Raw genomic sequence first — 11159 nt, 5'->3', positions numbered from 1 at the left:
GGTTCCAATAAGATTTGGAGATCAACAACAAGCTACAGCAAAGTTGATAGCAGATTTTGTAAAACCAAAATTCTTGAACCTGAAAAACAAAGTGCAGCCCGACAGACATAATGGGAGAAATGAAAGAGAAATACGGAATAATGATGAATTACATGAAAGCATGGCGTAGTAAAGAGCGAGCACAAACCCAGCTACATGGAAATTCTAAAGAGTCGTACAATCTCTTGCCAAGATACCTGTACATGCTCCAGAAAACAAATCCAGGTAAAACATAAAAAAAAAAAATCAAAATTATTTGTTAAACTGAAAACATTGTATTTGCGTTGCTAAATAGTTGAGTAACAGTTGCTTGAAACTACTGTTGGATTTTATTCAGGAACAATAATCGACATAGAGAAACAAGATGATGATAGTTTCAAATATGCATTTGTTGCATTGAATGCTGCTATTAAAGGTTGGCCAAACTGCAAACCAATCATCGTTGTTGACGGTACATTCCTAAAGGCCGCGTATGGAGGCACGTTGCTCACTGCCAACACACAAGATGCAGAATTGAAAATATTTCCACTTGCATACTACATAGTTGATTCTGAGAACGATAAATCATGGGAGTGGTTCTTCAAAAAAATAAAAGAAGTATTCGGGGTTCGAGAAGATCAATGCCTAATATCAGACAGACATGAAAGCATCATCAAAGCAACTAGGAAAGTGTTCCTTGAAATAACACATGGCTACTGCATCTTTCACCTCTTGTCCAACCTGAAAACAAAATTCAAAAAGAATGCAAAGCATTTTAGAGGTCCATTCTTTGCAGCCGCAAAAGCTTACATGGAAATTGAGTTTGAATTTCATATGAGGGAGCTAGACAACTTGGATAAGCGCATAAGACCATATCTGGAACAAATTGGCCATGAAAAATGGTCAAGGTATCATTGAAAAAACAACAGGTAAAACAAATCAAAAGTATAACATGTTTTACAGACTCTGATATTTAAAACATTGTATTTGGGTTGTTTTTGAGTTGCATATGAGTTGTATTATAAAAATGGAACGATGATACAAACTGGTTAAATGATAGGTACTCTACCATGACATCTAACATAGCTAAAGCACTGAACTCAGCAAATTTAGTAGCAAGGGAAACACCAGTGACAACATTAATGGAGTGCTTGAGGGCACAAATGCAAGAGTGGACATACAATAATAGAAAGGAGGCACAAAAATGCACAAGTGTAATATCCCAGAAAATAAATAATATTTAAATAGATATATTTTATTAAATATGTAATTATTTTTGGAAATGAAGTAAGATTATGATCTTAATTAGGGTAATTATTGAAAATTTACTCAATGAAATAAATAGCGTAATTTATTAATTACGGAGATTATTTTAGGATATGTGAGTACCGAGGATATCAATTTCGAAATAAAATATTTTTTTGGGCTGACAATTTTGGTTAGAAATGTCACGACATTTATGGAAGAATTATTTTGAGAATATTCCGGACTAGGTTAGAAATTTTAGAATGTCGGTTTAATGGAATTAGAAAAATTACAAAAATGCCCCTAGGGTTGTTTTTTTAAAAAAAATTATGGAAGGGGGTAGATTAGTCTTTTGGGAAATATAATTGTGCCATTTGATTTTTTTTTTGGGCTGCCTATTATTTTTTTTTTTTTTAAAAAAAAAAGAAAACCTATTTAATGAGATGACTTCCAAGGCAAGGAAATTAAAAGAAAAAAAGACAAGCTTCTTCTTCTTCTTCTCCTCCCCTTCGTGCAAGACAAGCCAGCCACCCTTAGAGGATTTTCTTCAGCTTCCAACCCTCATTTCAGAGTTGGTTCTTGTCCCAAGTTAGCCTAGGAGAACTTGAAGGTAAGTTCCCATCTTTTTTAGATTAAAATTCTAGGTTTTAAGTTAGTTTTGAAGTAGGGTTTTGTTTCTTTGTTGTTGTGGGACTCAAACTGAGTTTGGGTTATGTTTAGGCTAGGTTTTTGAGTTTGTTAGAGATTGGTTCAGAGGGTTTTCATGGCTGCTTGAATTGAGTGTGTTGGATGAAGCTAAAAGTTGAATTTTTTCACTTGAACATGTGATTTTAAGTTAGGGATTGAATTTTTGTGTTTTGAAGCTTGAGATATGTTATATTTATGTTATTATACTGTTTGGAAAGTTTGAGCAGGTTTGGTGGAGGTTTGATTGGTTTTTGAGGTTTGATTGGTTTTTGGGTTTTTCTCCTCAAGTCCGATCTGATTCGAGGTGTCTTTTGGAGTGGAATTCTGGGTGTTTTAGAGATGGTTAACCTAGTTTGATCCGAGGGAAAGTAGGGTGTGTTCGATTGTGAGAATTAGAGTTGATTATCAGAAATTTGATTAAGGTTTTTATTGAGTTTTTGTTGTTATGACATAGGACCGGGATCACCTAGCTTGTTTTCCACTCAAGTCGTCTCGTACACTTGAGTTCAAAACTAAGGTAAGAAAAGTGGTAAGCACTGTATGTGGTTAAATATTAATGGTTGAATGGTTATGGCCTTGATTATTATCAAGACATTGATTAGTTATTTGTTGAGCCTAGGTTATGACCTAGGGTTGGAAACGGTTAATACCTTTACGAGTAATTACTCTTGAAACCGCGGTTAGGTTTCTTACTTATCGTTTGCTTCATCAGGCAACGATAGTGACATATACAGCTCGTGGTTAACGAGTGGTAAATGGGTACTTTATAAAGTACCAAGATTGTGTGTTTATGATATTATGTAATGTGTAAGCATGATGATATGAGATTGAATTGATGATCATTTTCAATTATTGTCTATTTCACTTTTCTTGCTGAGTCTCTGTGACAAACAGAAGCTTTATGGTGCAGGTAAGGGGAAAGCAAAGGTTGAGCAGCCATGAGTTCGAGGTCGTAGGAGCAATGTACATATCAGCCGCTGTGTATCGGCCCAGTAATCAGGATGCTCTATTTTGAAAGTATTTTGGGAGTAAAAAGTTTATGTTGTAAAAGCACTATTAAACCAGTTTGTGAATATTTTGAAAACAGGGGGACCCCATGGTTAATACCACTTATCTTTTATCATATAGTTTATATGTAAAATTTTTAATTATCAAAATTTAATTAACCACACTTTTGGCATAATTATATAGTGTCTATATAAGAATTTTATTAAATTGCACACGCGTGGCATCCTTGTTGGACAAGGCGTTACAACAAGGCTGACACCATCATTTGAGAAAAAACTCATAGGGAACTATGTACAGTCATTGCGACTAATAGTAAGTTGATATTATTGGTTGCATCCAGTAAACTGAAAACAGTTGTTTTTCAATAGTTTGTTGGTTGTTTTAAAGTTGCTTTAAAAAACATACAGGTGAAACCAGCAAATCAAAACCTATTTGAGGTGATAGATAAAGATAGAACAAGAATAGTAAACTTGAAGGACAAGACGTACACATGCAAAAGATTTCAAAAAGATGAAATTCCATGTAACCATGCAGTTCCCGTCATGAAGGACTTCAACATAAACACATAAAACTACTGTGGACATTACTACACATCAAAAGCATGGCTGCAAACATATGAAGAAATAGTATGCCCAGTTGGAAACATTAGAGAATGGGAACTACCAAATTTTTTTGAACACATCATAGTGTTGCCTCCAAAAGAAAGTATCAAGTCTGGAAGGCCGAGGAAAAGAAGAATGGCGGCTGCTTGGGAAACAAAGAAGCAAAACAAGTGTGGCAAGTGTGGACAAAAGGGACATAACAAAAAGACCTGCAGAAGAATTATAGCATAGAAGTACAAAAAACTATACAGCAACCAAAAACAACTATACTGAAACATTTAGATAAACATACTGATTATTACTATTTAGTTGTTTCGTTATTTTTAACTAAAACTTTTTATATGGAGATATATTGATAATAGAGAATTGATATTATGATCATTAATATATAAATGACATAAATATTATAGTTAAATACTTAAATGTTTGCAAGAAAGTTGAAATTTATATGTACCAAACAAAATTACATAAGTGATTAAAATGCAAGTTTAGTTGTTTGTATGATGGTTGTAATTAGGTTGTTAATGAGATGCTTTCGTGGGTTAAACTGAATATAAAAACTAAAAATCTAAAACTAGTTACGAAAATAAAAGCAATTTCAATAAAAAAAAACACATGCTAGAAACAACAACTTGTCTATGATTGTCAACATAATCTGATAATAGAAAAAACAAAAGCTAAATAAAAAGTACTATTGCAAGAAACAACAAAGACATAACTAAAACAAAATCTTCTGTGGACCCTTTGGAGGAGCCTCATCTTCACCATCAATAAAACAAAAAAGTACTATCACTTCTTTCATGCGAGCATACTTGAAGAACAACACAGCAAGCCTATCGCGGTGTTTCTCAACATCAAATATGGGTGGAATTGGTTTCATATCAATGAAGTATTCAGCAAACGATGCCACAAAACAACCACAGTCACTAGAAAAAAACCCAAAACAACATCAGAAAAACTAAAAAAAATGAAAATACCTAAAAATAAATAAAACAACACTTGAAAAAATAAACTTTAAACAACTTACTTCAAGGTTTGTTGAGGTAAACCATCAACCTTAACAACTTCGAAAGGGTCTAAAAAAACCGGTTTGTTTTCCTTTTTGAACTCATCGAACAAAGCAAAAAAGTGGGGCAACAACACCGCAAATGGCTGACAAGCTTTGATAGCGGTACTATCTTTCATAGCAGTCGACAAAGAGTTGTACATGTACATACGCCTTTCCTCAATATTTAAGCGACCAAGAATCTAGTGTGATTCAGACTCCATATGGATGATAAAAAAAACATGATCGCACAAATGCCAAGGGGAACCACATAACATTTTTCTACCTCTGATATAATCAGCAATGGCATGCTGAGCAGTTATCAAAGAAAGATATTTTTTCTTTGCAACAAATTTTTCATACAAAGCATGAATGATTTTGAAGAATAAGCAATCGGTGGTTGTGAACTTAACCTTCGGTTCCTTTGCATACTTTCTTTTTTTACGTAGATAGTAAAAAATGATATCCAAATGTTAAAGAATAAAAAAATTAGACATGTCGAAAATTCAGAAAACGAAGTATATATCAATAACTCAAAAACAACCAAAAACCATCATGAAGAAAACTATCTACTGACATTTTTTTAAAAAAAAATAAAAAATAAAATAATAAACTTACCGAATTAGTTAAACATTGGCCAGGAAGCTTGTGGAACCACATCTTGGTCGCAACATCTTCCACGCCAAAACGAAAAGGGGGAACAATCGTATCCTTTCCCTTCAAGTAAACCTTGTCCTTGTCATGGCTAAGAGATAAAAAAAACATAAATAGAATAAAATAAACAAAAAACACAACAAAAGTGCTAAAATGAAACACTTACTAATCTTTCTTTGATCGCCGACCTTTACCAAGCCACAAGTCAAAATCATTCTCGTCTTTATGGTCTACATCTTCTCTAATTTTATCATCAAGAGGACACAAACCAACCACATACTTAACAACTCCATAACCAGAACCATCTTTAGAACTAGAAATGGAAGAGTCAAACTCCATAAACAGAGATGTCAACGCTATGGGTTTCTTAGATTTCCTCTTGTCAAGAAGAGGAGTTTTTTCATCAGGAATTGGGTTATCTTCAACAAGTTGAATATTAGAATCAACAGAGAGACCTGTTGTACCCATCTAAGATTATTTTTTTCAAAAAAAAAAAAAGTCAGTGGTAACATCAAAATTGTCGAGCAACTAAAAAAACAACCTTAACACAACCATACCTTAACACAAACAACACGATGATCCGTAAGCTCAACATTTTTCAGAAACTGTAACCTGGTTACCAGAATCACCACCAATTCCCCCTGAAGACATCTGCTGATATATCTTATAACAAAGAATTAGAGTAAATCTTAATAATAACAACCATTATACAACCAAAAAACAACACAAAATCAACATTACCATAATCTCAACTGCTTTCACACCGGACTGAACAGCTGCCTCAACATATATTTGAGTAGATTCCTCATTGAAATCAACAAAATTCTTGGTATAAAAAAAATACAAGAAAAAAAAATACAGAAAAAAAATATAGTTATTTTTTTAATAGTGTTAAACAACTGAGAAAAAACTACAAAACAACTAAAAAACAAAATAAAAAACATAAAAATTAAAATAAAAAGACCAACAATAATTGCAAACACCATAATCTATAAACATAGCCATCAAAATAACATAAGAAATACAAATAAATAGTCTGAATATTAGTTGCAAATTAAAACAGAAAAAAAAAACTACATAATAAGAAAGGACATAACAACAACATAAAATTACAAATCCATTACCTAAATGGACTTACAACAAAATAAAACACACAAAGTAACTAAAACCCAGTTACATTGTCTAATTATCTACCTTCTTCTCACTATCAATGCATTCATCATCACTGCCCTTATCATCTTTTTCTTGGGACTCAGAATTTTCATCAGCTTCGCCATCCTTCTCTTCTCCTTCACTACCCTCCTCTTCTTCATCACCTGCAACATTTTCTTCTTCATTGTCATCTGTTTCTTCAAATTCATCTAAATCTATGTCTTCTTCATTATCACTTCCACCATCATCATTGGAAGAGTCACTCACTTTGTCCTGTTTTAAAAATATAATTTAAATGAGTATAAAACAACATAAAATAAACTAAAACACAACCATTGAAAAACTAACATACCTTAGCATAAGAATCGGCAAAAACAGTAGAAAACTATGTCTGCATTGAAGTAATCTGAGCATCAAAAGAAAGAAACTGTGCAGACACAAACTCTTTCAACTCAACCAAATCAGAAGAAATCTTTTGTTGGGAAGTATGCAGCAAATCAATCTTCACCTGCAAACCATCAAATTTCTCAGAAAAAGCATCAAGCTTGACAGAAATGTCACTCTCAACTGCATAAGGCTCTTCCGGAGCAGGAATACTCCTGTAAGAATTGTAATCAGTGTCAAACTTGAAACTGCTCAATTTCAAAGCTTTGAACTCAGCAGCAGTGGGTCTCATATTTGATAGTTCCAGCTGATGACAAACAAGAAAATGAAAATTTCAACAATAAAGTTTAATAATAATAAAAAAACAACTACTAAAAAACTAAAAAACAACAAACAGATATACCTTGTCTTTGGAAACATCAAAAATAGTAGTCTTCAAAACTTTGAAAGTCGGCGGACTGTTACATGTCCACTGAGTAATCATTGGAATACGAGAATTTTCCTTTTGCAATACTTACCTTTCATGTACTTACAACACTCATAAAACCAAAGTTGAAAAACATGAGGACAACCAATCAAAGCGAAAAAAACACTCGGCCTATTCCGTGAAGTCCTTGCTTTTCTAACACTTTCAACCCAACTGTCAAGCTTACACTTCAAGGATGAAACAGTCAATTCAAAAGAACTCCGTCCCCAAGCAAATTCATCGTACCTCCCACTGTCTACAACATCTAAAATAGACCTAGGTACATTTTTATGCTTAGTACCACTAAGCAAAAACCATTCTACAAAATACAAAACTGCCAACTTAACGTCATCCTCATCAGAATCACCCCACCACTTGGTGGTAAAACATTTCCTAACAGATTCTTTAGTAATAGAGGATGAAGTTGGCCAATATTTCTCACAAAGACTATTAACGTCTTGCTTAAAATATAACACACTACAATCACCTTCACAATCTAAACTAGTTATCAATGCAAACTCCTCAATGCTAAACCTAATCCTAACACCACGTATCATAACCCACAATTCAGCATCATTAGGTTGTTGAACCTCCCGCAACAACCCATGAAAAACTTGCGGTTGAACTTTAAACTCAGGATGCTTAAGGAAATGTCCAAAACAGATTTTGGAAAAATTTTCAAGTTGTTCAGGGGAAAGGCAAGACTTAATATTTTGTATAACCTGGAATGTAGCAGTGGAAACGACTTTTGCAATAAACAGATTCTTCTGATCATATATGTAATCCCATTCCTATAGCAGTTGAAACAAAAAACATGAGAAAAAAGAATGAAAGACTAAAACCAGAAACATAAAAGTACTAATAAAAATAAGACAAAAAAAAAGGACACCTTAGGAGGATTTTTTTTTTTTGGGTAAGTCAAAGTCTTCAAACTTCTCTGAGCTCTTAACATGGACCTGAAAAATAGAAAAATAAATAAAACATAAGCAACAAATTTGAACAACTAAAAAAAATATAATGCAAACAATAAGTACAAGGCAAATCTAAAAATAAGCAACGAGGAAACAAACAAAACATAACCTAAAAACAACATTAATAGAACAAGTCCAGTATGCTAAGCCTAAAAGATAAACAACTTCGAAGAAATATAGTAACAACACTGTAACAACTTCTAAAAAAATGAAAATTTAAAAATAGTTGTCAACCCTGAAATTATGTTAAACAACCAAAAAAAAAACTAAAAATAAATAGATAAACAACCATTGAGAAAAATGTCGTAAATCCTTGTAAAACCAAATATGCGTTGAACTGTGTAATATAAAAACAATCAAACAACAACTTAATAACAACACGAAAATAACATTGACAAAAATTCATAAAAGAAATACAAAAAGAATGATACAAAACATACAACAGTGATGATAAATGAATAAATCATTGACAAAAAAACAAATATATGCTGTAAAAATGAACTCAATAAAATGATACAAATCAAGTTAAAAAATACCTTGGATTTAGTTTTAGGCTTTTCTCCCCCATCATGCACTTCATCCTCAAAATCAGAATCTGATATAACCTAGAACAAGAAGGGGAAAAAAATTAAATCATCAAATGTAATACGAAAAAATAAAACAACCAGAAAAAAACTAAACAAAAATCAAAAAACAACAACACCAAACTTACATCCTTTGCAGACTATAAATGTTTTGCTCTCTTAGCCTTACGAGTCTCGACCTTATCTGGAATGGGTCTTTTCTTAATACCAGATGGCTCTAGAACATCACCCATTACTTTCTTAGCAATACGCTTCAACCCCATCTTAGGATCGACTTTAGATGAAATAGTTATTGGAGGTTTCGTAGAAATTTTAGTATTTTTCTTAGCTGGAGATGGGGACTTCGAACCACTCCTAGTGGTTGCCATTTATATAAGAAAAGAACACAATGGGGGCGAAAGAACTTACAGATACAATCGAGAAAAATGGGGATATCGGCATAGAAGGGAGGTTGAGGAAAACGTGGGTTAGGGCTTGGAGTGGGTGATCGTGTGATAGAGAGGTTGAAGAAGATAGGAAAGAGAAGCAGAGAATAAAAAAAATTAAAAAAAAAAAAGAAAATGGAAGTTATGAAAAGTTGGCGTGTACAAATGCATAAAACATGACATATGCATGCTAAAAGGTCAAATTGTAATTATGAAACTTTTGAAAAACTAAAATTGAAAATGTAAAAAAGTTTAAAAAACCGAGTATTGACAAAAAAGTAAAAAAATGGTGAAAAAGGGCATCAACTGTAAAATGCCCAAACTATTAATCCAAATTTAAACTAATTATATTTTATATAGGAAGAATTTTATTTTATTATTAATTTATCAAATGAAATAATTTTAACATTATTTTTAGTATTTTAAATAAATATGTATAAAATTTTAACAGGTTATTGAAACACGACACGCTAATTATTTTTTTTAGAATAATTATATTACTACGCGAAGCGCGGTATAGTAAACTAGTCTATATATCTATCTATGATCGTTCTTTTAATCTGTTGGGTACTCCTGGTCGGGATATTTGCTTGTTTTTTTGCTTGATACTCCGTCCAACACTCATCTTGCGTGTTGTCTTTTGTAGATGAACCCTGGTGAGTCTTGGAAGCCCGAGCATCAACTCGACTAGGAACTGCTTCAACTTCTGCAGGAAGTCCACCCTCGTCTTCGTGCTAATCCTTCTACTGATTCCATACCCAGCCATAGAATGATGGCTCGTACGAAGAAAACTACGCGTCTGGCTGACGCTTCTGATCCCTGAGTGGCTCGGCTTACCACCCTGCCCGACACCGAAGAGGAGTTGGCGGTCCCAATGAAGGAGGACCGTGAGGGGGATGCTGCTGAAGTCCTATCGGGATTGAGGAACTGGACGAGGCGCGTCCGGGCAGCCCTCTCGCTGCTGAGGGAGAGGAGGAGATTGAACCCCCTAACTATGGGGAGTACAATGAGGCTGGGCAACCAGTTGATGCCGACAGGGACGTCTTGGTTGCGGGGGTCGACTACGTCAACGAGGAGCTTGCTGAGGCGATTCCTCATAGGAGGTAGGGTGCCTTGGGTGCCAGATGGGTGAGTCCTCCGTCAAAGATTTCGGAGGCACGCCTCCGCACTCTCGACCAGGACGGGTACCTGGGCGAGCTGGACTACTTCATTCCCGCCCACAACAATCGCGCCTCAAACCCTGATAAGGGGATGTGCGCCTGGTCGGGGGCTCACGACCAGCAAGAGGCGCCAATGCCCTTGCACAAGTACTTCTGGGATGTGCGCCTCTGCCCGTCCGAGATTACTCCCAAGGGCATTAAGTATTTGTCCGCTCTCTTCGTCCTCTACGCTTCCCAGGGATGGGGCTCTCCTTCTCCCCACGAGGTCGCTTGGTTCTTCGACCTGAAGTCTATCCCCAAGCAAGGCAGGTCGGGGTATTTTTATTTCTCTCAGCCAGGCTTCAAGTGGTTGAGCGGGACGGACAACAAGGCCATCAGCAAAATAGGGCATTTTGTTGATGAGTACTTCATGGTGAAGGATCCCTTACTCGGTTTCAGCAGATTTCGACATATGACCCTCCTCCCCTCACCCTTACTCTTAGGGATAGGGCTCAGAAGCTTGCCCGGTTGCCGACAGAAGACAGGGATATTATCCAGTTGACCTCTAATGCAAATCTGGTGCAATACGGGCTCTACCCAGAGGACTTTTCTTCTAAGTCTGTGACGGGGAAGAAGAGGAAATTTGCTGCTGCTCAGCCTGAACGAGCTCATAAGGAGAATTAGTTGATTCAACTTAAGCGAGAGGCTAAGTTGAAGGGAGATGCTCGGGCAGAGAAGTATGCTCAGGAGTCCATGAATCCTGAAGATGAGGCCGAGGC

The 11159-nt window shown here is 35.1% G+C and overlaps 1 protein-coding gene across 1 annotated transcript; it reads left to right on the top strand.

Annotated features, from left to right (window-relative positions):
* Nucleotides 1-242: 242 nt before the first annotated feature.
* LOC133036059 (uncharacterized) lies at nt 243-2965 on the top strand. Its single transcript, XM_061112527.1, has 5 exons — nt 243-264; nt 377-926; nt 1079-1232; nt 2405-2467; nt 2861-2965. The coding sequence occupies exons 1-5, from the start codon at nt 243-245 to the stop codon at nt 2963-2965; spliced, it is 894 nt and encodes a 297-aa protein (XP_060968510.1).
* The last annotated feature ends 8194 nt before the right edge of the window (nt 2966-11159 follow it).

This window comes from Cannabis sativa, chromosome 3, assembly GCF_029168945.1.
Source record: "Cannabis sativa cultivar Pink pepper isolate KNU-18-1 chromosome 3, ASM2916894v1, whole genome shotgun sequence".
NCBI lineage: Eukaryota > Viridiplantae > Streptophyta > Magnoliopsida > Rosales > Cannabaceae > Cannabis > Cannabis sativa.
Note: the sequence above shows the minus strand (reverse complement) of the source record. Positions and strands in the feature narration are given on the sequence as shown.

What these genes read in the sequence shown, in the direction of transcription:
- LOC133036059 (XM_061112527.1), top strand. Translation starts at nt 243, where the DNA reads ATGCTCCAGAAAACAAATCCAG. An exon ending in GCTCCAGAAAACAAATCCAG is followed by an intron (nt 265 to 376) that starts GTAAAACATAAA and finishes GATTTTATTCAG; the next exon opens with GAACAATAATCGACATAGAG. An exon ending in CACTTGAGTTCAAAACTAAG is followed by an intron (nt 2,468 to 2,860) that starts GTAAGAAAAGTG and finishes TTTATGGTGCAG; the next exon opens with GTAAGGGGAAAGCAAAGGTT.